We start from the raw sequence: 26,392 nt of genomic DNA, 5'->3' as shown, positions 1-26,392 counted from the left end.
TTTCTACTAAATGTTCCACTTGTCATTTGGGTGTCCTTGAAGACTCCCTAAAAAGAATGCAAATAACCAGCTGTCTGCAAGGGGTATAAATCCTTTCATTCCCCTCAATCCAGTCAGAGCTGAAGAAGCTTCTTGGATGAGAAGCAAAACATCTTCAGAGAAAAACAAGAAAGTCCAGTTGCCTCTTGAAAAAGCACCTTTGCAATAATAAGATTTAGTTGTGTGGGAGAAAGAGGGAGGAAAGAAAAGGATAGGGAGAGAGAGATTTATTTTTTCCCTTCAAAATCTATTGATCTATAACAGATAGCCCCAGTAAACAGCTGCATGATCTGAGGGCGTAACTATAATTATATGGAATTATCATGCATTACTTTCTTACCCTAAAACAGTGTTTCTTAAACTTTATTCTGTCGGGATCCCTTTCCACTTTTAAAAATTATTTTACTTTGAGGACTTCAAAATAAACTTTTGTTTGTAATTGATATTAATTGATATCCATATCAATTAGTTAATTGATATCGACCAGATTAAAATTTAAAACTGACATATTTGCTGCCACTACTACATCTCAGGATTATTTGATGAGACTTTAATATTGTACTATTTTTCAGCATAGGCTGCCAAATCGTTTTGATTTTCCAGATCGCTGAGGGGTTGTCCAGGGGTTCTCGGACCACACTATCCTAAGACAATCATTTCAAGTTCATATATTTATTTATTTTCATCAAGAATGTATCAGACAATATATATACCGTATTTTTCGGAGTATAAGATGCACCTTTTTCCCTCAAAAAAGAGGCTGAGAATCTGGGTGCATCTTATACACTGAATACAGCATTTTGTTGCCTCCCAAAACCTTGCCCCCTTCACCAAAATGGCCTTGCATAGCCTTTAAGAGGCTTGCAGACTGCTCCTGGGGCTAAAGACAGCAGAAATGAGCGAAAAATGGGCCTTTTTTTTTGCTCGGTTTTGTCCCCTCCCCCAGCCCCCATGAGCACTCTATAAGCTCCTAAAGGCTATTCATGCCCTTTTTTTGGAAAAAACAAAACAAAACGGGTCCGTTTTCGTGAAAAACGGGCTGTTTTGGGGAGGTCTGCAGAGTGCAAAAATTTTGTTTTTTAATTTGCCTCTTCAAAATCTTGGTGCATCTTATTCTCTAGTGCGTCTTATACTCTGAAAAATACAGTATGTACAAACATAATTTTGGATACATGAAATGAATAAGAATAAAAAGAAACATAGAGCTGAGGTGGCGCAGTGGTTAGAGTGCAGCACTGCAGGCTACTTCAGCTGACTGCAGTTCTGTAGTTCGGCTGTTCAAATCTCACCGGCTCAAGGTTGACTCAGCCTTCCATCCTTCCGAGGTGGGTAAAATGAGGACCCGGATTGTTGGGGGCAATATGCTGACTCTGTAAACCGCTTAGAGAGGGCTGAAAGCCCTATGAAGCGGTATATAAGTTTAACTGCTATTGCTAAAAGAAACATTAGGAGAGGGAGGGTATTCATTGCCCCTTACAGACCTCTTAGGAATGGGGTGAAGTCGATAGTAGACAGTCTAAGGTTAAAGTTTTGGGGATTTGGGGAAGAAATCACAGAGTCAGGTAACGCATTCCAGGCATTGACCACTCTGTTGCTGAAGTTGTATTTTCTGCAGTCGAGTTTGGAGCAGTTTACCTTAAGTTTGTATCTATTGTGTGCTCGCATTGTGGTGGTTGAAGCTGAAGTAGTCATTGACAGGTAGGACATTTTAGCGGATAATTTTATGCACTATGCTTAAGTCAGACCAAAGTTGGCGTAGTTCTAAGTTGTCTAAGCCCAAAATTTCAAGTCTGGTGGCATCAGGTATTCAGTTGCAAGCAGAGGATTCTTCTCGTGAAGTACTTCTGGACTCACTCAATCGTATTAATGTCCGATATGCAGTGCAGGTTCCAGACAGATGAGCTGTATTCGAGAATTGGTGTAGCAAATGTTTTGTATGCTCTGGTTAGCAGTATAATATGACCAGAGAAGCTACACAAGGTTTAAATTAACAACGCTTAATGCCTTTTTGGCAATGTTATTACAGTGGGCTCTGGCACTTAGATCATTACATATGACCTTAGTAAATATTAAATATTAATATTTAAATATTAATATTAATTAAATATTAGATATACATATTTATAAATATGCACACAATACCCACACACAAACAGGCACTGCTATTCCCTTTTGGATAAGCAACGCAGAAAGCAGAAAAGGAATAAAAATGATACGACAAAGGAATTAAAATCCCATAGACAGGATTAGGAGGAGAGATTGGATTAGGAATAGAAAGATGGGCAGGACTCCAAATCCCATACGCCTTAGCCAGCAGAGCCAGGGATGGTAGCGTCGGAGCACAACATCTAGAAAACCCAGTTATTAAGAGGCTCACACATCCCCACCTCACCCCCTACACTGCATTCTTGTGCTTCCCAGAATCCAGTTTTACACTAGTTTTGAACGCCCCGTTCCTCTCTACAACTGTGAATACAATACACGCCTTCCTTCCTCTCCCCCCCACCCACGTCATCCCCCTCCCACACTAATCTAGACCGCCCCAAAACCACGATCCGGGGACACATTCAAAACCGAGCTTACCCCTTGCAACCCGGGCCTTTTTTTTTTTCCGCGCTCCCGACATGCAACTCACACAGGAAAAGGAGCCGACGCCGAGAGGTGGAGTGCGCCGATCGCTTCCTGCTCGCCGGGAGGGCCGGCTGGTGTGGAGGCGCTGCCGCGGATCCTTGTCCCCGTCCCCGATGCGCTCCTGGTGAAGGTGAGTCCTTTGGGTCCCGAACATGCAAGCGCCCCCGCAGCAGCCGATTTTGGTGAAACCGGAGGAGCCTTGCGATCCGGGGGTGGGGCGGGTTGGCAACGCCGCCCCATCTGAAAATAAAGCCCCGGAGGAGCTTCTCCCAGCCCTGGGCATCATCCCGGGGTCTTTGCAGAAGGAGACCCTGGCGAAGGGAGCGCAGCGTTTTGCTATGCCAGCGTGAGAAAGTATAGGAAGATCATAAACGTATTTATGTTTGATAAACCGCTCCAGTCGTAAGAAGTTCTGACCGGTGTGTATATATATATACCCGACGCAGCAATCCGATTGAAAAGTATAAAAATATATGATTCCAAAATGCACTAAGTAGGCACAATTAGCAACAATTCATATACAGATTTTTCCTCCCCGCCGGAAGTATCGCTTCTTTTTTGCCTATTGTATAATCTCTGGTTCTTTGTCTAGTCTTCATCTAAACATGTGTCTGTCATCACTTAATTAGGAACGAATTAAGGAACCCATTCATTTCCTCATTGTGGCTGTACAAGTCGTCCTCAGATTACCACTTCAGTTAAGCCCATAGTTATTGCTAAGTGAGACAGTTATGAAGTGAATATTTCCCCATTTTACAACCCTTCTTGCCGCAGTTGTTAAGTAAATCACTGCAGTGAAGTGAGTGACACAGTTGTTAATTGAATCTATGTCTCCATTGACCTTGCTTGTCAGAAGATTGCAAAAAAGGCTGACATGAGCCCGGGACAATGTGACCGTCATAAATATGAATCAGTTGAATTTTGATCATGTGACCATGGGGACGCTACAATGGTTGTAAGCCTTTTTTTTCAGTGTCGTTGTCACTTCTAACGGTCACTAAATGAACTAGTCAGTTGAGGACTACATGCTTAGAGTGGGGCGTGGTGCAAAAAGAATTGTATTAAGAAATGAGAAAAGTGGTATTATTTAAAAGGTGAAGAAAAAGTTGTGATCTGTCTGTTTTGGAAAAGGCAATATTTTGTACTAATTGAAGGATGCAACAATATGTGTTTCTATGGCAGAGATTCTGTGATCTTACAATAATATATTATTCAGATTATAATAGCAAATTTATTAGTAATCCAGTGGCTATTGATAAATATATTAGAGATGATTTTTTTCCTTTTTTTCCCCTTTAGTTTGTATTTTAGTTTTTTTAATTTTCTTTTTAAAGATGAAATATTGTTTTTGTTATAATAAATAATAAAAATTAACCTGTCAAGTCTTGAAAAGATGCCAAGAGTCAGGTCTTAATACCTTTTCAAAGCATGGGGCTATTCTGGCATTAAATTTTTAAACCGCATTAGATCAGTGTTTTTCCAAACTCAACAACTTTAAGATGTGAAGGTTTATATTCCCAGAATTCCCCCAAAACTGTTGATGTCCACACATATTGATGAGTTAGAAAAACATTGAACTAAACAGTCTCCAAGCTACTGAACTGGTAAGTCATGGATGAATTGATGGCATGTAAAGTCTCAGCATTTACAATAGGAAAATCTGCGAACAGATTTTAAGTTCTAGTTCTCTTCTTAAGAGGAAGAAAACCTAAGACCCAGAAGTTGGCAGGGATCTTTTGCCTACAAATTACAGCTTGTGTTTTCTAGACTGCCTGTTTTAAAATTAAAAATCTCTCCTTGTCTATGGAAGATTTCATCTACCAAAAGCAAGACCACAAAGAAAATACTCAGGCAGCAACACATTTGCTGTTTGTTGGGGCATTTTCCTTATGGGGGAATTACCGTGTTTCCCCGAAAATAAGACAGGGTCTTGTTTTCTTTTGAACCCCCCCTTCCAAATAAGTACATGGCCTTATTTTTGGGGAGGTCTTATTGTTTTTGAGGTGCAGGAGGCAGCGAGTGTGGTCACCTCATGGCTGCTGCTGTGTTGCAATATTTTCAGGGAGGTCTTATTTTCGGGGGAGGTCTTATTTTAGCGCATGCGCTCAAAATCCCGACTGGGCTTATTATCGAGGGAAAGTCTTGTTTTCAGGCAAACGAGGTCGGCTAAAAAAAGCCTACCTGTGAAGATATTGCAAATGGATTCCTCCTGATTACCACTGTGTCAGATTTGCTGTACAGGCAAATTTACGACCAAAATTGGAATCAGAATTTCCATTGCTATGAAAGGTGATAGTTAAGTGAGTCCTGTCCAATTTTATGGCTGTTTTGCTCCGGCTGTTAAGTGAATCACTGCAGTTGTTAAATGAATCATGCAGTCGTTAAGCAAATCTGGTTTCCTTCATTGACTTTGCTCATCAGAAGCTGGCTGACAATGGTTTGCAAATGACGACCGCATGACCCCAGGATACCATTGTAAATATATGCTGGTTGCAAAGCACCCAAATTTTGATCAAGGGACCATGGAGACGCTGCAATGGTCATCACTGTGAGGACTGGTCACAAGTCACTTTTTCCCATACCATTGTAACTTTGGTCACTAAACAATGGTTGTAAGCTGAGGACTACCAGGTGATTCTAAATATTATGCCACAGATTTCTGCCTGTGTGATTTAATTCATAGACTTTCCTAAAAAAAAAATGTGGTTTTGTACTTATCCCAGTGCTAGTTCCGTCCACAGTGAGCATGTTGTTTTACTGAATTCACCAGATGTTTTGTCTTTCAACTATCACAGCCTTTGCAGAAAAATGTCCAGGTGATGAAGGGTAGCTGTCATGACGGAGTCAGGGATGAAACTCCAGAGGGTTCAGCTGAAATGCAAGAACCTTCATGAATACCTACGGGGTCTCAGCCCCGGGATTTTGGATCGGCTGTATAATCATCCTGCCACTTGCCTTGCTGTCCTTCGGTAAGTGAGAATCTCGCCTGTCCTCAAATATTAGAATTTAGGCCTTGTATCAGCTGGGGATAAAAATGCAAATAGGTTTTAACCTCATGTATTCAAAGCCGTATTTTATAGATAACTAGCTGATAACCAGGCATTGCCCGGGTATTTATTTATAGGGGAAAAATGTCTGGACCAAATATAATTTCTAATGTTGGATTTTCCCTTGTGGAGTACTGTGAAGCCGTTACCATGGCAACTCCACTGCACTGTACAGTAGAAGCCATTTTAAGGCACAACCAGCTGTATCTTAACAGAACACACACCCCAAGGGGTTTTAGGGGTTTCTTATCCCCACAGTATTTGTTTCCAGGGAGTAAGTCATTTGTTCAAGTTTGGTTGAAATTGCTTGAGACGTTCCAGAGTTATGCTGGAAAACACACACGCACAGAGAGAGAGAGACAGACAGACAGACATTTTTATATAGAGAGAAGAAAGATCACTTGCTCCTGGTACCAGATTGCTGGACCCACTGTTTTTGCAGAATAGATTGTCAGAACTGCCGCCTTAGAAACCTATAAAGTGGTGTCAAATTCAAGGCCTGGGGGCCTGATCTGGCCCACAGGGTGCTTAGATCTGGCCCGTAGGGCCTCCCTGGAAACACCGAGGAGCGGCCTGCGGTGCATCTGCCAGCAAAAACAGAGCTCCAGGAGGCCGCGCAAGGCATCTGTTTTTAACTGCGACAGCCTCCTGCAGCCCTCTGCCGGTGAAAAGGGAGGCCCAGGGAGGCCGCTTTCTCCATTTTTTATGGCAGAGGGCTGCAGGATGCTGTCACAATGATGTTGAGCCGAGTTAGTGCAGTGGTTGGAGTGCAGTATTGCAGGCTACTTCAGCTGACTGCTAGCTGCAGTTTGGCAGTTCAAATCTCACCAGCTCAAGATTGAATCAGCCTTCCATCCTTCCGAGGTGGGTAAAACGAGGACCCAGATTGTTGGGGGCCATAGGCTGAGTCTGTAAAAACCGCTTAGAGAGGGCTGTAAAAACACTATGCAGCAGTATATAAGCCTAAGTGCTATTGGCCACAACCAGCCAACACCACCATCCGACACCCCCCCCCAAGATCAAACACAACTCTGATGTGGCCCTCAATGAAATTGGGTCTGACCTCTCTGCTCTAAATAGAAATGACCCTTGGCTCCATTTGTTAAGAAAAGGACAGTTTTCTTAGAAGTGCATTAAAGTAGTAGATATGAGGATTGAGCGCGCGCGTGCGCACACACGCGCGCGCACTCACACACACACACACACACACACACACAAGCAGTCAGATTCAGGAAAGATATTTTTGTAATGGCCAGTTCAAGTTCAGGACGATATGCAGCTGGTATGTTATGTGACCTTGAAGCAGAGTCTGGAAGTAATACAGCATTCACTTTCGTTTCCCTCCCCCCCTCCCCTTGCTTTCCCCCTCCCCATGTTTCCTAGCCGTATGTCACTGTGGTCGAAGCGCAGGCAAACATTAAGGTGGCAGCTGACAAAGACTTTGGCAAACATTCCATGGCTATGAAAAAAACAAAGGTACCTTGTGCGTCATGCTGATCTTACATTCTTCTCTTCCCAGGGAACTGCCCGGGTTAGCCAAAAATTATGTCATGCGGATGCTTTTTCTGGAACAGCCTCTTCGTCAGGCAGCTGTGGCCCTGTGGGTGAAGAAGGAATATGTCAAGTAAGTTTATAACTCAAGCCTTGATTGTCTAACAAAGATTTGAAAAAAAACAAAAACTCCAATGCGATTACTGTTCAAATAAATATTGTAAGATTGAAAGTGTAAATATTGTAAGATTGAAAGAGCCAAGGTGGTGCAGTGGTTAGGGTGCAGTATTGCAGGCCACTTCAGCGGTTCAAATCTCACTGGCTCAAGGTTGACTCAGCCTTCCATCCTTTCGAGGTGGGTGAAATGAGGACCCAGACTGTGGGGGCGATATGCTGACTCTGTAAACCGCTTAGAGAGGGCTGAAAGTCCTATGAAGCGGTATATAAGTCTAACTGCTATTGCTATTGCTATGTTGCATTGAGATATTCCATTAGCAGAAATGTGGCCGGCTGGTATAAATAAAGCTCGTATTCATTTTCATGTATTTAATAAATTTGTCCACAGCCTCAATTACAATGACAACTTGAGACATTTTACATATTTGGACTAAAATAAGAAAAAACCTCAAAAGCCACAACAGTAGCAGCATAATAATATAAAAGGACAGGTGAGGGTTAACGTGTGGAGTCCTTGATGCTCTCTGAACTTGTTTGTTTTCTTGCAGACGTTTCATTACCCAACTAGGTAATACCATCAGTGCTAGAAAAGAATGGGATTTTCTCTCTGTTTATATGCAGTGGCTTGCTTTGTGTCGGTGGAAGTGTTGTTTTCTTCTTGGTAATTCCTTGATTAATTATTCTTAGTTGTCTTAAACTTAAGTACCTTCATCAGGGAACTACACTTCCTGAATTCATGATGGGCTATGGTGTTTCAGGGAACAAGAGGAGAGCTCGGATATCCTGCTGGGACTGCGACTTTGGCACACACAGCTACTTCCAGGTGGGCTCGAAGGCATCGTCTTGAACCCCATCTTCAAGGAAAACCTGCGCATTGCTCTCTTGGGAGGGTGAGTCCAGATTCTTAAGGTTGGAGAGTGAAGGCAGAAGTTCATAGAAATGACTGCACTGGCTGAAGATGAGGGTAATTTCAGTTCTCTGAAAGGGGTGTTTTGGGGATCCTGCCACTTCACAGATAAGAGAGCAAACTAGCAATAGCAAGACCAATAGCACTTGGATTTATATACCACTTCACAATGCTTTACAGCCCTTTCTAAGCAGTTTACAGAGTTAGCCTATTGCCCCCAAAAATCTGGTCCTTATTTTACCCACCTCGGAAGGATGGAAGACTGAGTTAACCTTGAGCCAGTGAGATTTGAACTGCCAAATTGCAGTTAGCAGTCAGTTGAATAGGATAGAATTGAATTCTTTATCGGCCAAGTGTGATTGGACACACAAGGAATTTGTCTTTGGTGCATATGCTCTCAGCGTACATAAAGAAAAATAAAATAGAATACATTCATCAATAATTATAAGATACAACACTTAGTGATAGCCATAGGTTACTGTTCTGACCTCCCTCCGTCCGGTGATTAACGCCGACACAGGCTTAGTAGTTTGCCACTCTATTTACAGCAATTAGAATCCTGTTGGCTGAAAGCCCAAACACGACTCACAGGCAAGAAGTTGGCAGCAACCCAGACTCCAACAGACAATGCAGACAAGAGCTTCTCCAGATTGTTACAAACAGTTATATCCTGCAAAAGGACTCCTCCTTTTTATATATTCCCTTGGGAGAGGCCAAACCACAACCACCTGGGCTTGATTATCTCTTATGAGTCTGTCTCCGTAACTGCTGTCTCTGTTTCTCCGCACTACGTTGCCTGGCGTCAGGGACAAACTCCCTTTGATCTTCCCCACTGCTCCATGCCTCAGGCTCCTCCTAGTGGCCAACCAGCCTCTCTGGTCCCTGCTCTGAATCTGCACCCTGCGCAGGGTCCTCCACATCTTCCATAGCCGACTCATAGGGGTCCTCGCTATCGGAGTCCAGCGGCAGCTCCAGCGGCTCCTGCTGGGCCACAGCAGGTTACTAATAAGCAATCAAATTTTACTAGGAAACAAAAAAAACAATGTTAAAGATACAAGCAACATGGTTATAACCATAAGTGGGAAGAGGGGGGTGGGGAAGATCACTGAAGTAGTCTCACTATTAATAGGTCAAATGTCTATGGAGATTCTCAATCATCCATGTCATGGTTGTCCCAAAGGTATAGAGATAGAAATGACAGGCTCAATAATTCCTTTGTAGGAATTGCTTTTGCATTTAATACCTACAGAAGATCTATTACCTGGTTTAAGAATCCTTACTCTTGAATAGGACATTAGTAGCGCCCAAGTTACAGCCCATAAATAGTAATGGAGTTTCTTACTGTTCAATTCTGTGTCCACAGAGGTAAGGCCTGGTCCGATGATACCAGCCAACTGGGCCCAGATAAGCATGCCCGAGATGTCCCATCTTTGGACAAGTATGCAGAAGAAAGGTGGGAGGTGAGCATTTTGCCTTGTCTAAGTAGCCTGATTTGCTATGGGTGTATTTACAGGTAGTCCTTGACTTACAACATTTTGTTTAGGATTGTTTAGGATTGAAGTTTACAGTGGCGTTGAAAAAAGTGACATGACCAGCTCTCACACTTATAACTCTTGCAGTATCCCAACAGTCATATGATCAAAATTACATGCATGCAGCTGGCATATATTTCGGATGGTTGCAGCATCCCACGAGCATAGGCTTGCCATTTGCAATCTCCCCAGCATGCAAACTCAATGGGGGGAAAGTCGGATTAACTTAATGACTGTATGATTTACTTAGCTGTGGTGATTCGCTTAACTATAGCCCAAAAATAGGGTGTGACGCAATTAACAACCACCTTGCTTAGCAACAGGGATTCTGGTCCCAATTGTGATGATAAGTCGAGGACTAACTGTATTAGTCTTCAAAAGACTGATTTTGTTGCAGTGTTCTCCCACCTCTTGCCAGTGAAGTCACCAAGATTGCTGCTCTCTCTCCTTTCTTGTTTGGATTTAGTTCAAAAGCCTTCCTTCTGAGAAAACACCAGGTTAATCATGCAAAAATAAGATCTTTTGATATGGTTTGGTTAACGTGCTTCTTGTGGTTAGTTGCAAAGTTGTGTCCGACCCATGGCGACCCCATGGACAACTTTCCTCTAGGCCTTCCTGTCCTCTACCATCCCCTGGAGTGCATTTAATCTCACACTGACTGCTTCAGTGACTCCATCCAGCCACCTCATTCTCTGTCCTCCCCTTTTACCCTCAATCGTTCCCAGCATTAGGCTCTTCTCCAGTGAATCCTTCCTTCTCATTAGGTGGCCAAAGTACTTGAGTTTCATCTTCAGGATCTGGCCTTCTAAAAAGCAGTCAAGGTTGATCTCCTCCAGGACTGACTGGTTTGATCACCTTGCAATCCAAGGGACTCGCAGGAGTCTTCTCCAGCACCATTGTGCTTAGCATTTTCTTGGAATCAGAGTATTTTAAATGGTGTGTTTCCTTCTATGGAGGATTAAGCTCCTGAATCTTCCTGTTTGAATTCATTCATGGTGGAATACTATTGCGTTTCCTTTCACCAGGCCTAGGATGGACATCCATGTATCCCAATTCCTTACTAACTCTCCCTTTATCTAATGTGATCTTACTGTCTTTTAGTAGCATTTGCAGTTGTCTATTGCTTCATAGTTTCAACTGAGAGTAGTTGGCATTACAAGCCAGGATCCCTCAATGGGGTGTATCCTAGAATTCTGCCCATCAAAGCAATAGACATCATGATGAATCGTGAGTGGAATTGCAACCATTTGTAGAGTCTCCAGTGACTGGGTGCCTTTGCATAGGGTGTGCAGTACACAATGAATTGAGTGTACCAAACACCAGATTCCACAGAGATCACAATTTTCTTCTTTTTCTCCACATTGTTCCATTTAGGTCATCCTGCATTTCATGGTAGGCTCTCCTAGTGCAGCAGTGAGTCAGGACCTGGCTCAACTGCTGACTGAAGCTGGCCTGATGAAGAGGTAAGTGTCTCGGGGAGAGACAAGCATTTAGTCTAGCGGTCACCAACTGGTGGTCCCCGAGAAAATCTTGATGGTCTGCAGAAAAATTATTTGCATTTCTTATATGGCACAAAATCAGGGGTCCTCAAACTACAGATACGTGTCAGATTCATGCAGTGAACACTTGTGTTGCTACAGAGAGTTTCCCCCTTCAGGGTCTTTTTGTGTGGGTCGGAGGGGGGCAGAAATTCTGACTTGGGGTCTGCTTCAGCCTCCTGGTGCAAGTCTTTGGGTGAAGACTGGAGGGAAGCCCTGCTGGTTGTGAAGAGCAGAAAGCCTTGTTCCAGTGGGACTGCATCATGGCCTGGAACTGGTTGACCATCTCAACCCACTGAGCCTCCAAGTGCCAACCTGGCCTTGCACTCCCTCAGGTCTTCCCTCTGCTTGGAAAGCCTATTCTCATCATTCTCAGTGAGGTGCTTCTGCTGAGCCTCCTTCTCCTTCAGATTCAATTTGAACTGAGCCAGCTGTTTTGCCAACTCTTTCTCATGGTAGCTGCTTATTTCCAACAACTGCTTCCTGGTGGGGGACTAAGGAGCCCGGGCATGCAGGAAGGAAGGGGAGGGGCGAGTAGAAGCAGGCAAGGCACCCTCGATGTGAGTGACATCAAGTTGGTCCTGCCCATCCAGTCACATGACCACCTAGCCACCCCCACCCAGCTGATCATTAAGCAGATCATATTAGTAGTCTGTGGGATTTAAAATTATGAATTTAGCGGTCCTTGAGGTCTGAAAGGTTGGTAACCACTGATTAAGGTCACCCCCTTCCCAAAGTATCTCCTCCAGCCATAATACAGCCCAGTGTCTGTTTTAAGAACAGTAGAGAATTGTCAGATTTGACATCAGGAAAAAAAGAATGGCTGTGCAGAAAGATAGGGCCAGCATTCAGGCAACATTTTTACCCTCTGATCATGATGTACTGCAGACGTTCTCAAACTGTGGGTTAGGACCTTCCGGGGGAGGTGTGTGTGTGTGTCTTGAGCAACTATGGGACAGGCATCATTTTTGAAACCCTGGTCAGGCTTGTCTAGATCAAGGGTCTCCAAACTTGGCAACTTTAAGACTTGTGGACTTCAACTCCTGGAATTCCCTAGCCAGCCATGAATTCCCAGCCATGAATTTGGAGACTCCTGGTCTAGGTAAAGTGTGGAGACTGGTGTTTTGCATACAGAGAGCAAGAATCCTTGTAAGATTTAGGTTTTTAATTTTTAAATGTCAGATTTAAAAACTGGCATATTTATTTCTTGCCCAACCAGGTTTCCAATCATCCTTTTGTTTCCATTGTAGAAAGTTGCAGTACCACAGAAATTAAGTATACATAAATATTAAGTACATATAATTTGAGTTTGGAGAACATCAGAGGTGGGTTGCTCCCAGTTCGGCTTGGTTCAGCCGAACCAGTAGTGGTATTTTGGCCTGTATTGCAGAACCGGCAGCGACCCAGACTGGCCACACACCCAAACTGGTTACTCAGTCGCCATTGCCGGCATGTTGTTTAGTAGTGGACGTGCATGCGCAGTTCACTATAACATGTTCTGCGCATGCAAAGCGAACCGGTAGTAAAACCAGGAGCAACCCACCTCTGGAGAACATACTGTGTCATAAATTCATTGTCCAAGTTACATTTGCACATAATCATAGGCTTATGTAAGATGAGGCTATTTGTGTGTCACATTGCAATAACTCATATCCCTGAGAACAAGGGATGGTGAAACAAACGATTGGGGGACAGGCACAAGGGAAAGAAGGGAGGGAAAGCAATTAGTACACACACACCATCAGTGCAATGGATGGAAACTAATCAAGGAGAGACACAATATAGACATAAGGAGAAATTTCCTGACAGAACAATTAATCAGTGAAACAGCTGATCAGTGAACACTCCCCCCCCCCAAATTGTGGGTGCTCCAACACTGCAGGTTTTCAAGAAGAGATTGGACAACCATTTGTCTGAAATGGTCTAGAGTCCCCTGCTTGAGCAGGGGGTTGGACTAAATGACCTCCAAGGTCCCTACCAACTTTATTATTTTGTCAGGCATTAACACTCAGATAGTGGCAGGATGATGGACAGCATATCAGTCTCCTGTAGCATCAGGGAACCCTAGCCACCATCAGTGTAAATCATGTGAAAATTGGGCACAGCTTTGCAAAACTAAGAATTGTTTTTCCTTTTCTGGATTTTTTCTTGAGTTACTCTGCTTCTTCCTAGCAGTGAGCCTGGGGAACCTCCCTGCATCACATCCTCTGGCTTCCAGTTCCTGTTGCTGGATACTTCATCACAGCTGTGGTACTTCATGCTCCAGTATCTCCAGTCAGCAGAGGTGAGGAGAAACAATGAAATGACTGCTTGCCATATCGGCTCTGGTTTTTCTGCCCATTTCTTGTTTCTGCTTCTAATTCCCCTTTTTGCATCATTCTACAGACCAGGGGCATGGACTTGGTGGAGATTCTTTCCTTCCTCTTTCAGCTCAGCTTCTCCACGCTTGGCAAGGTGAGAAGGAACTCTATCAGCAACATATGTTGGTGAGAAGTTGGGCTACGTATCAAGACAATAACTGGCTCCAGAATTGAACAGGGGGCTTCCGGTTAGGACCTTTGTGGCTCTTTGAGTGTTTAAGGTTGCTTACCTTAAAGATTAGGGGAACCGTGGTCTTTGAACTAACCCTAATTAAAGTCTCACATCTAGATTGCACACATTATTCAATTATTAAGCCAAATAATAGTCTCTGATGTTGAGTGGCACATAGAACCTAGAAAATTAGAGCAGATGGCCAAAAAGAAGATATAGTGCGTTTGCTAAATGCTTAGTGTAAATTATGATGTCACAACCATAGCTTAATTGTTCAGGAAACAAAGCATGAATGATATGTGCCCAGAGCATTCATCCATTGATGAAGTGCATCTTCCATTGATGACTCTTACAGGTAAATCAGCAGAAGAATTTGTTCATGGCCTCTCAATGTGATTTGATTGCCTATTCATCTACTGACCAATCAAGATATTTGTGCAATGTACTTGTCTATCAATAAATTATTTTCCAATTTCTTTATTCTCAGGATTATTCTGTGGAAGGAATGAGTGATTCTCTTCTGAACTTCCTTCAGCATCTCCGGGAATTTGGCTTGGTGTTTCAAAGAAAGGTACAACACAGTAGGGGGATTATATGAGGAGCTGAACCAGAGTATTAAAAAACACAAATTGTCAGATGTTAGAGGTATTAAGGACTTCTTCAAGGATCTTGTGAGCAAAAATGGTAGGTTAGCCTTCTGAAAGATGAATTGTCAGAGAGTTCTGAACTTTCCACAAACTGGTTGCCAATGTCTTTCCTTCTTTCTTTGCAGAGAAAATCCAGGCGTTACTATCCCACCCGCTTAGCTATTAATCTTTCCTCCGGCATCTCAGGTACCACCGTGGACACCCATAACCAAGGCTTTATCGTGGTGGAGACCAACTACAGGATCTATGCATACACAGGTCTGAAACCATACTGATTTCCTTTCTTCAGAGGCCCATCCCTCTTCTTCTAATTCAGAATTAGGAATCAGTGCCTCCATTTTTTTAAAAATATCTCTTGGTTGAATAACACAATGCTTCCAAGATTTTGCTTTGCTGATGGGAGAAGAGTATTTAGCCAGGATTGCTTTCTTCATTTGACCTAGGACAATATTTCTCAAATTGTTGGCTGTCTTGATATACCGTATTTTTAGGAGTATATGACACACCAAGATTTTGAAGAGGCAAGTTAAAAAAAGAAGTTTTTGCACTCTGCAGACCTCCCAGAAATGGCCCGTTTTTCGCTCATTTCTGCCCTCCCCAGCCCCCAGGAGCACTCTGGAATCCTCTTAAAGGCTATGCACAGACATTTTGGTGAAGGGGGCGGGGTTTCAGGAGGCAAAAAATGCTGTATTCAGTGTATAAGATGCACCCAGATTTTCAACCTCTTTTTTGAGGGAAAGGGGTGCGTCTTATACTCTGAAAAATACGGTAATTCAACTTCTGAAAGAAAATGTGGGGACCAGCCCATTAAATACAGCTGCCTCCCCCTTGCTAGGTTTTTGTCTTTAAAAGCAGGGGAGTTCCCATTCTTTGAAAATACTTACTTTCCATCCCTCTGTTTGAAAAAGGCATAGTTTCGATTAAATTTCCACGAACACAAGGAAATGTATGACTAGTTTTTCTGTTTCTTTTCTTTTTTTCCCTAATGACTTGCATAGGGATTATTCTTTATACTATTTATGTTGTTTGTATTTTTGGTCATGGATTGCACCAGTGAGGCTAAAACCAATTTTGTTGTATACATGATGCACGATGACAATAAAGGGTATACTACTATACCAAAAGATATAAAATTAAGTATTTCATTTGCCCCTTTGGGTGGGGAGGGAGGGGCAATAATGGCTGAGGAATTCTGGGAATTGTAGTTCACACATCTTAAAAAGGCTAAGGTTGAGAAACACTGAAGTATTTAAAGCAGAGATCCCCAACCTTTCTGGGTTGGCAGCACGGCGGGGAGGGGCAGGCACCTTTACGCACACATGGGCACGTGTGAACGGTGGCCCAAGCACGCGGAGCCACAAGCATGTACACAACACTAGTGCGTGCAACACAACACTAGCATGCGTGGGGGAATTGTGCATGTACATACACACGCGCGCAGGCCAGCCACACATGCAGTCCAGTAGCCAACAGGTTGGGAACCCCTGATTTTAAAGGACACTGGACTGCGGAAAGCTGCTTGCCTATTTTAAAGCAGTGTTTCTGAAGCTCGGCCACTTTAAGGCGTGTGGACTTCAACTCCCAGAATTCCTCAACCAAGCCCCATTGGCTGTGGAAATCTGGGATTGAAGTCCACACACCTTTGAAGTGGCTGAGCCTGAGAAACCTTATCTAAAAATGTTGTATTTCCCCCTCTCTGTGTGTGTGTCTGAAGAAATGTCCTTCTAGATTCAGTTCCAAGTGGGGAAAATGACACTGGAAATATAGTGGCTGTTTGGAAAGATGATTTAACAGTGGACAGGATCACATGGCTTCAAGATGTTGGGTGAAGAAAAAAGGACAGAGATGCTGATAGGGCTTGAGTTTTATACCCTCTCTGGGCTTTTGAACTTGAGCTTGTGTTCTGATTGGTTCTCAGACTCCCATGGGGCCATGCAGGGACAACTCTGTAGGCTGTCCTGAGTCCCAGGCTTGGTTGAGCCTTGCTGGGTGATGTAATCTTCCCAGGTGCCATGTGGTGAGATAGGTAGAGGCAGTGATGGGTTTCAAAAATTGTTCAAACCTACTCTGTGGGTGTGGCCTCCTTTGTGGGAGTGGCTTGCCACCCATGTGACCGGATATGAAGATACTGACGACACTTGTCAGAACCACCTTAAATTACCTCACACACAGCACTGGCATGCATAAGAATATGATGTAAACTTGTTTTTTAAAAGGCATCTTTGGTTTGCGTTAAAACAACATCAAGACACGCAATGTTCTGATTGCACCACAAACGCAATAGTCATCCTTACCTTTCACAGAGGCACTGAGTTTTATAAATATGAGCATGATAGTGTAGAATAATCATATCCAAGGACCAGTGGTGGGTTTCAAAACATTTTGGAACCTTTTCTGTAGGTGTGGCCTGCTTTCCGGGCCCACTGGTGGAACCTCTTCTAACCAGTTCGGTAGATTTGACAAACCAGTTCTATCGAATAGGTGCGAACTGGTAGGAACCCACCTCTGGGTAGAGGGCTAATCCTATCATGTCCTGAGGCCCATGTCTTAATCCCATCATCCTGGAGCTGAAGGGAGAGGGGCAGGGAGGGGCAGGAAGCTGCTTTGTTTTTAAAACTTGTTTCTCTTTTTCTCATCCAGGGAAATATAATATTCCACCTTTTTAATATTTCCTAAAATATTTCATTCTTCTGGAGGGGGAGGGGGTGCTAACTTTCTACATGTGCTTACTTCCAGATTCAGAACTACAGATTGCACTAATTGCCCTCTTCTCTGAGATGCTGTATCGCTTCCCTAACTTGGTGGTGGCGCAAGTCACCCGGGAGAGCACACAGCAGGCCATTGCCAACGGGATCACGGCCGATCAGGTGAGGATAGGTTTAAAGGGGACTTCGGAGTCGTGCTCTGCTTCTCTCGGTTGGTTGGATGGGGATTAAAACTTTAATGAAGTCTCAAATGCGCCAAGGTTCATTATCCTCTTTTGCTACAGATCATTCACTTCCTACGGACACGAGCTCACGCCGTGATGCTGAAACAGGTGAGGAAATGGCTACAGGAAATGGAGGGAGACAATCCCTGGGGGATTAGGGCATCCAAGAAAAACGTTGCCCTTTGTAACAATGTATTTGTTGTTTAATAAAGCTGGTGCAATATTAATGCTAGCTTAAGGAACACAGCAGCCAAGCCATCCCAAACCGCATCCCCAGAAATTAAGTTTTTAAAAATATATTAGTCTTGCGACAGTTAAAAAGTTGAAAGTTATTGGCAACCCGAACCTTTTTTTTTTTAGTTTGTAAAATTGATTGGTCACCCATGTTGCCATAGAATAAATCTGGGCGGCTTAAAAAGTATCTTAAAAAGATACTATACAAAACCTAGGAGGGATGTGGTGGCTCAGTGGCTAAGACGCTGAGCTTGTTGATCAGAAAGGTTGGCAGTTCAGCGGTTTGAATCCCTAGCGCCGCATAACAGAGTGAGACCCTGTTACTTGTCCCAGCTTCTGCCAACCTAGCAGTTTGAAAGCACGTAAAAAATGCAAGTAGAAAAATAGGAACCACCTTTGGTGGGAAGGTAACAGTGTTCCATGCGCCTTCGGAGTATAGTGATGCCGAGACATCTTCGGACAGTGCTGGCTCTTCGGCTTTGAAACGGAGATGAGCATCGTCCCCTAGAGTCGGGAATGACTAGCACATACGTGCGAGGGGAACCTTTACCTTTACCTTATACAAAACCTATAAGATATAAATAAAACACTGTAAAGGTCCTATGAAATTATGTATAAAAGAAGATTGCTAAGCCTTCTGGAGAGAAAGCCCAATACAGGACTTAACATGATCCCAAATATGAAATATGGATTAAAACAGCGGTCTCAAACTTTTCCTGCTTGGTACCCTGTGCAGAGAGCGGGGGGAGAGGGGATGGTTGTGTGCGAGTGGTGGGCCTGCACCCAGCTCCATTTGTGCGAACGGGGGAGGGGGGCACGCCCATCAGACATAAGAGGGGAACTTCGCACCTGAGTGCAAACTCCCGTCGCTCATGCGAGGGGAGCTGTGCACACAGATGCACTTGTCTGATGCTTTTCACAGCCTGGTTACAGACAGGCCGTGGCCCAGTAGTAGGCCATAGCCCCGGGGTTGTGGATCCCTGGATTAAAAGGTTCTATTCTGACCTAGGCTTCCCAAGAGCATGACGCAAACTCCTTGTCCTGACAAAAATCCCTTTTATTAATTTACTGTAAATTCTGCTCATTCAGCAAAGTCTTTTGAGGGAGGATTTACAGTCATAGACCTTATCTGGCTTGGAGAGCTGACAGGCTGATATCTGCAAAACGTGGCAAGGAGCCTTGGAGAGTCACAAACCAATTAAACGAACTAATTGTCTCCTGCAAACTCCACTCCCCTTTTGCTCCTCTTTTATTTCGTCTGGGAGGGGCCATTCACCGTCCACCTGTGGCCTTACTCCCAAGTCAACCTCTGTTCTTTAGCTGTTCCTTTGTCTGGCATCTGCGCATGGGCACACTGGGAACAGGCTCCAGCTGTTCTTCTGCCTCACTGATGTCTGACTCTGAAGGCAGCTGATATCTGGCATACGGCTCTGGCCCCCTGCCTGCCTCCGACACAGAGCCCTCCCCAGAGCCTTCCCCAGACTCCAGGACTGACCCATGTTCCTTCCCAACCTCCTTACTGTCCGAATCTGCTGCTAACTCCACTGGCAGACCACCACCATAGGTTCAGGGAAAGTAGGGATTGGTCAATTCTAGAGGACAATGCAATTGGGAGATTGTTTTCTTTGCCCTTTAGCAAATAGATATTTTGCCATCTCTAACTTTTCCACTCTCCTCTCCACAGACCCCTGTACTGCCCCCCACAATCACAGATCAGATCCGGCTGTGGGAACTGGAACGGGACAGACTGCGCTTTTCTGAGGGTGAGCATCTCCGAGAGATGGGACAGGTGGTCAGGAGAGGAAGCAATAACTGGGAGAAGAATCTAATAGGATGTCAAACTAGGTCAATTATAGTTTGGCAGATTCCCCAACCTGGTCTCCTCTCCCAGTGCGTTGAACTCCAGTGTGGCCATTAGCCAGATCGTCCGGGCATTAATCTTTAGTCCAATATAGATGTAGTCCTCAACTTACAACCACAATGGAGACCCTAATTTCCATTGCTAAAACAAGATTAAATGAGTTGCAGCCAATCTTATGACCTGTTTTTTAAAGCCCCGCTGTTTAAAGCAAATCACTGGAGTTGTAAAGTGAATCATATGGTCATTCAGTGAATCCAGTTTCCCCCCATTGACTTTGCTTGTCCGAAGGCAGGCGGGAAGCTTGCGAGTGGAGATCCTATGAATCTGAAATGTGGCATTGTCACAAATAAATGCTGGTTGCCAGGTGCCTGAATTTTGATAATGTAACCATGGGGATGCTATGAGAGCAATAAATGTACGGACCAGTCCTAAGTCAGTGCTGCTGTAACTTCAAATGGTCACTAAACAAATGGTTATAAATCAAGGACCACCTATATATCAGAGGTTTTGGTCATTGACTCCAGTTCTTGTTCACTTTCATCTCTGCTTTCTTTAGTTTTAATTAAACGGGTGTTTCTCAGCCTTAATATATTTAAGACGTGTGGATTTCAACTCCCAGAATTCCACAGCCAGCCTTGAGCTGAAGTCCATACATCTTAAAGTTGCATGGTCCAAATATAATGCCCAAGGGCGTCAAATTCGATTTCATTGAGGGCCTCATCAGGGTTGTGTTGACCTTGGGGGGACTGGAGTGGGTGTGGCCAGCTTGATGTCACTTGTGTTGGGGGCGCCTGTAGTAGCCTGAGCACTCTGCCAGCGAAAACAGGCTTCTGAGCTCCATTTTCGGCTGTGACAGCTTCTTGTAACCCTCTGCCAGCAAAAAAAAACGTGGCCCTCCCAAGTTCCATTTTAACTGGCAGAGGCACCGTGCGCCAGTCCTTCACTGTTTGCAGGGCAGCCTCACGGGCCAGATCTAAGCACCCTGCAGGCCGGATCTAGCCCCCAGACCTTTGAGTTTGACATCTCTGCCTTAGCTATAGACTTCCTGGTCAGAGTTTGGATCTCATTCAAGATCCCTTCCAACTCTTGTTATTCTGTTATTCTTCCTAAAAACCTCCAGTGATGGAGCACTCACAACTTCTGAAGGCATTCCACAGATTGATTGTTCTCATTGTCAGGAAATTCCGACTTAGTTCTAGGATGGATTTGTTAAAAATTAAATTGAAATTAAAATGTGAATTTTAATTTCTCCAGCAGAGTGCCTGCTTCCTGGACCACATCTAGGGCTTTGTGTACAGCTAAAGAAGCCATATTCTTTGTGGCTGGGTCACGCCATTTACAGGGGTTGTCACGATTATCATTTTAAAAGCAGGAGTTGGCCCTGATGTCTGCAGGGGGGAATATAAAGAGGCTCTCGTTTGTGGTTTTGTCTTGCCCCATTTCTTCCACCCTTATTCCTCTTTTGCCATATATTGCTGCCCCTCCCTGTTTTCCACACCTGTCTCTTTCTATCAGCTTCTCTTTGCATGCCTTCCTGTTCATCTGTTTCTCCAACTCTTTCCCACAGGTGTCCTATACAACCAGTTCTTATCCCAGGTGGACTTTGAGCTGCTCCGTGACCATGCCAAGGAACTTGGGGTCCTGGTTTTTGAGAACCCAATCAAGCGTCTCATGGTGGTGACTCCCGCCGGCCACTCAGACGTCAAGCGCTTCTGGAAGCGTCAGAAACACAGTTCATGAAGGCATTGATTGTACTCCGTGTTCTTCTGATCATGCTTGTTGGAAAGTGGACCAAACAGAAAGGCAGGAATATTCTTTCCCTCCCATTACTTCGAGTGGATGCAAGACAGGCGGAGAGAAGGAAAACAGGGGTGGCTGACTGATTATCCCTTTTCAGCCAAAAAGAGATTCGAAACTTGCTTTTTTTTAAAAAAAGAACAAAAAAGCTCATTGGTTCAGTCTAAGTGTCACCTTTGCATCAACACTCTCCGGTAGGAATGACACCCTAGCTGGGATGAAACACTGGCATTGAAATAGGTTAGAAGTGAACAATGAAATGCTTTGAGAAAATAGAAATAGCAGGGACAAAGCCATCTCACTAAACTAAAAGTCCAGAAAGTTTGTTTGTGGAAAGTTACTAAAGTTGAGAGGATGTTCCCTGCATGGTTGAATACTGAATCTTCAAGGTGCCAGGGAGTTCTAGTATCAGACTGTCTACAACCTGGCACCATCCTACTCTTTTGACCCTTCCTGAGACTTGTCTGGGGAATGATAGAAATTGGAGCTCAGTACATCTGGAATGCAACACCTTGAAGAAGGTCAGGAAAAAAAGTAATAAGCAATTATCATTTTTATCCTTTAAATGGCTTGACCCTCTCCGCTGAAAGGGTACAGAAAGAAGAGACAGCCTTTCATTCTAGTTTTATAGAAACTGCTAATTTGTGACAAAACACAGCTTATATTCAGGTTGCCTTGTTCTAATAAGACGTGTGTTTTTATAGGGGTAATTCAAGGAGTTTTTTCTATCCATGTGTGAATGAAGACAGATCTCTATGCAGGAGCTGGGTTTACACATTGCACTCACCCATATTGTGATTAGTTTGGCCCTAACATAATGTGTTCAGCACACCAAATCACCCTCTCTTGATCTGGTGGTTTGCCTAATTTGATATCAATTTGATATTCCATCATGGGGATGCCATTTGTTTTTTTAAAAACCAGTGCCAAATATTCAGATTTTCACCGTGATTCAACGCTGTCACTCCAGCATGAAGATGCTATGATTTCACTTGTTCCTCTTCTACCTGTGTGGGAGACTTCGGTTGAAGTTGAGCAGATTACCTGTTCACCAATCTGCCCTGCGTTGGTGAACTTTCTAAATCCTGTATGCACAGTTGAAGCCTCTGTTGACATGGACATGTAGGTCAACAGGCTTGTCATTCCACCTCTTTTTATCTGAAGTCCAGATGTTGAATTAAAACTAGCTGAGAAATTGTGGGAATATCTTCAGGTTTTTATTCGTCATCCTAAATTTGGCATCTCCAAACACTGCGGAGGAAATGGTGTATTTTATACTTGGGAAGCTGCTCTAGGTGGCTTATGGGCGATTGTAAAGAGGAAATGGGAATCTTTTACGTACATCAAACAGATAAATATGTTTTTTCTAAAAAAAAATGAAATAAAATAAAGTACCTTGGGTGTATTCCTGTACTCAGAGGGATCTGTCATTCTAAAGGATAAATCTAGCAAATGTAGTAATTGCCAGAGGTGAATAATGCAGAAGTTCTCATTCTAGACAGCTAATAAAATTCTTAGTTATCTCTGGTTCTCATAGATACAGGTTTTGTATCACTGAAAGGGAATTCCTTCCTCAATCTGAAGTTTGCCAAATTGCTTTAGTGATTTTTTTTTCCCTATTGTGATACAAACTTACAATAACTTTATATAAACTCCCCTGTCCTTCTGCTTTGGGAAATGTTCCCAGCTAGGCCAGTCTCCCCCTCACTTCCTTGATTGGCCAGAATGTGGCGATTGTGTTTTGCTGTCCACCAGTCCTTCTGAAATGATCTGCCTAAAGGTACCATTTTCCCAAACAGATGGACCATCATGTGGCAATAAAGCAAGGGAAGTGGTGATGGGAAAGGCAGCTTGGTCTAGTGGTTAAAGCACCAGGCTAGAAACCGGGAAAGCTGGTTAGCCATAAAAACCAGCTGGGTGGCCTTGAGCTGGTCATCCCAGAAGCTCCTTCAGTTCTGAGTGATCTTGCAGTCCATCTGCCTTACAAAATGCAGCAGTTCATCTGCATTTCAAAGACAAAGGCCACGCTTTTGAAGATAGCAAAGTCCATCATCTGGACAGAGAGGTTTGAAAGAGGTGCCAGAGGCTATCTATATTAAAATTGAAGAGCCCTCCTTCCCAACAGGACTGCCCTTTGTACAGTAGGTAGATATTATTTGTCTATTGATGGCCAATTTGATACAGTGCCAGGCTTCCAGGACTTCTCTGGTATTTGTGGACTTGGCTTGGTCTAAGATGGCCAGAGTTTCTCAATTGAAACTGTGGTTAAGTCCATACATTGTGAAATTAAAGAGTTTCCGTCATGCACTCTGACTGGCACTCTTGACAAATTGCCCCTTTTTCTGCAAGAAAACAAGCAAGCTCAGAGAGCACCGAGGGTTCCTCATTTCAACCCTGAGCTACAACTCTTCTCCTTTAAAGTAGAATAATTTGACACAGGTCACTTGTACCTCAAGTGGGAATGCTGGGTTGATTTGCTCGATGATCCACTTGTTTCTTTTCCTGGCTGACCGTGGTAGCCTCCGGAGTCTTCTCCAACATTTAAGTTCAAAGGTGTCAACAATACTTCCTATCCTGCTTCTTTAGATACCAACTTTTGCTGCCATAGAGTGTCACAGGGAATACCATAATGTAAAACCAATCCTCCAAACACACAAGATTGCTTATGTAAAGGGTTTATAAGGATCAATGTACTCCCATTGACCTGGTTATTGGCAAACATTGCTATCATGGGAGGAGAACCAACTGAGCTAATCTTGGCTGTGCACATGCCAGAGTTGCATTTGTAGGGTACCTCTTTCTCCCACCAATAAACCAACATTTCTTTCCTGAAGGCATATTACAAACTGGAGTCTCGGGCGTCCTTGGGCTGGGGAGGCCCCGTTCTATGGATTATCTCCCCACTTGAATTGAGATCTGCTCCCACATTTTGACCTGGAAAGGCATCAAACTCTGTAAACTCTTTTCTGGCCTATCTCATAAAACACAGCCCAGAACAGTTGTGTGAAACAAATCTTGGCTCCTTCTTTGACAAGGTAACCACTCTGATTGATAAAGAAAAGACCTGGAATGTACCTCAATTTCAGTACAGCTTTTAATCAGGCTACCTGTGACAATGTCATTAACCAGCCATCGAAATGTGGGTTTGAATCGCAGTGCCATAAGGGGAGTCCACAACTGAATGAAGAACCATGTGCAGAGCATCAGCGTTAATAATTCTGTATCAAGCTGGAGAACGTAGTCTCTTATGTGCAAATTAATTGACATAGAACTTAGAATCATAGGGCTGAAAAGGACCTTAGAGGTCTTCTAACACATGTATCATTTTTATTTTATTATATATACCACTTTAAAGTGCCTTGGTAAGGCCACACTTGGAATTCTGCATCCAGTTTTGTTTGCCACAATGTACAAAAGATGTGGAGACTCTAGAAAGAGTTCAGAGAAGAACAACAAAGATGATTAGGGGACTGGAGGATAAAACATATGAGGAATGGTTGCAGGAACTGGGTACGTCTAGTTGAAAAGAAGGACTAGTGATACCACGATAGCAGTGTTCCAATATCTCAGGGACTTCCACAAAGAGGGAGTCAAACTATTCTCCAAGGCAGCTGAGGGTAGAACAAGAAGCACTGGGTGAAAACTAATCAAGGAGAGAAGAAACCTAGAATTAAGGAGAAATTTCCTGACAGAAAAATTAATCAATGGGACAACTTGCCTCCAGAAGTTGTGAACACTCCAACACTGGAAGTTTTTAAGATGTTGGATATCCATTTGTCTGAAGTGTAGGGTTTCTTGCCTAAGCAGGAGGTTGGACTAGAAGACCTTCAAGATCCCTTCCGACTCTGTTATTCTAGTCTAATATAAAATACAAAGAAGAAAAGAAAATAGGAAATTAAGGGAGGGAAAGGGAACGGGGAAAAGGGGGTGTGAGACACAATGGAGAAGAGAAAAAAAAAGAAAAGGGGGCATTGACTTCCAACTCTTCCTGGCGTAGAACAAGATAAATACATTCCAACCTCAACTGTTTGCTTTTACACATTAATATATAACTAGCCATTCCTATAACACCAAATCCCGCTAACCAACAAAACCAAGGTCAGAGTTTCATTTTTGTTCCTCACAAGCACAATTTCCAGAAGTGATATTCAAATAAGAACATATTTTTCTCTTTAAATAAAATGGTTATTTTAACCATTCCTGCCTTATCTTCCCTGCTATGGAAATAATGAGGTTTTTTTTCAGTCCCCTTTTTTGTGTGACAGCAGTATTGGGAGACAGCTATCCCCTCTCATCCTTTTTAATAGGCTAGCCCTGGGATCAGCAATCTGTGGCTCTGGTGGAGCATGTGGCTCCTTCATCCCTGTGCTGCGGCTCCCTGTTGCCAGTCGGCACCACAATTTTGAGGGGAGCTTCCAGTTGAGGGGGAAGCAGGGCACTCCAGGAGGAGACTCTATGGCAAGGGGTAGGCTTTCTGGTCAGCTCCACAATTGATAGAGGTTTCGGTTAGGACAGGTAAAGGAAAAAGGACACAGCGTGAGGAGGAGACTCGGGGGGGGGGGGGGACCAGTTAAGGCTTCCAGTTAAGATCTTTGTGGCTCTTTGACTGTTTAAGATTGCCGACCCTTAGGCTAGCTGCTAGACTTACCTAGTTCCCACAACTGTTCGTGATACCTGCTGAGTGCAGTTGGTCAGCCAATTGCAAATCTATCTGGTGGTGATGCTGTCTGTCCTACATTTTTAGAGTCATCTAATTTAGGGTCACATCGGGTATCTGTTATTTGCTTTCAGGTTCTTTAGTTGCTTTGAAATCTGGACAGATGTTGCAATGGCTCTTTTCAAGGCTGCAGGTTGCACAACCAAAGATAGTGACTGTCCTTTGCTCTGGAGTTCTCTCACCCCATTTGAAGGAACTTCTCTGTTTTTTCATGTCTTTGATATTGGAGCCTTTTGCCAAAACTTTCAGCTTCCTTCCCCTTTTATGGACAGAATCCGGTTGGTCAATGCACCTTCCCGCAATATATAAAGTT

At 43.6% G+C, this 26,392-nt stretch overlaps 2 protein-coding genes across 4 annotated transcripts in view; one reads left to right on the top strand and one right to left on the bottom strand.

Moving 5' to 3' along the window:
* The window catches only part of VARS2 (valyl-tRNA synthetase 2, mitochondrial), a 41,559-nt gene extending 38,863 nt beyond the window's left edge, over nucleotides 1-2,696 (bottom strand). The window contains exon 1 of one of the 2 annotated variants that reach the window (XM_087708556.1): nucleotides 2,623-2,696. The gene's annotated coding sequence lies outside the window, so the exon portion shown is untranslated. Of the gene's footprint in view, nucleotides 1-1,674; nucleotides 1,957-2,622 lie in introns of those variants that run through there. The other variant, XM_087708557.1, reaches the window with a different exon arrangement.
* Nucleotides 2,688-22,765, top strand: GTF2H4 (general transcription factor IIH subunit 4). Of its 2 annotated transcripts, none has more exons than XM_087708560.1 (14): nucleotides 2,688-2,800; nucleotides 5,466-5,639; nucleotides 7,237-7,341; nucleotides 8,144-8,275; nucleotides 9,656-9,752; nucleotides 11,199-11,287; nucleotides 13,538-13,646; nucleotides 13,748-13,816; nucleotides 14,382-14,465; nucleotides 14,667-14,799; nucleotides 17,278-17,408; nucleotides 17,531-17,578; nucleotides 19,389-19,467; nucleotides 21,133-22,765. In XM_087708560.1, exons 2-14 carry the CDS (start codon nucleotides 5,506-5,508, stop codon nucleotides 21,303-21,305), a joined length of 1,383 nt encoding a protein of 460 aa, XP_087564686.1. In that variant the 5' UTR covers nucleotides 2,688-2,800; nucleotides 5,466-5,505; the 3' UTR covers nucleotides 21,306-22,765. The 2 variants fall into 2 exon arrangements, with proteins under 2 accessions (XP_087564686.1, XP_087564684.1); XM_087708558.1 differs by having other exon boundaries at nucleotides 13,535-13,646.
* Nucleotides 22,766-26,392: the final 3,627 nt, after the last annotated feature.

This window comes from Thamnophis sirtalis, unplaced genomic scaffold (genome assembly GCF_051295495.1).
Source record: "Thamnophis sirtalis isolate CommonGarterSnake01/CBP01778 unplaced genomic scaffold, rThaSir2_p1.2 scaffold_3, whole genome shotgun sequence".
Lineage (NCBI taxonomy): Eukaryota > Metazoa > Chordata > Lepidosauria > Squamata > Natricidae > Thamnophis > Thamnophis sirtalis.
The sequence above is the reverse complement of the archived record's forward strand: the minus strand, read 5'-3'. Positions and strand labels throughout refer to the sequence as shown.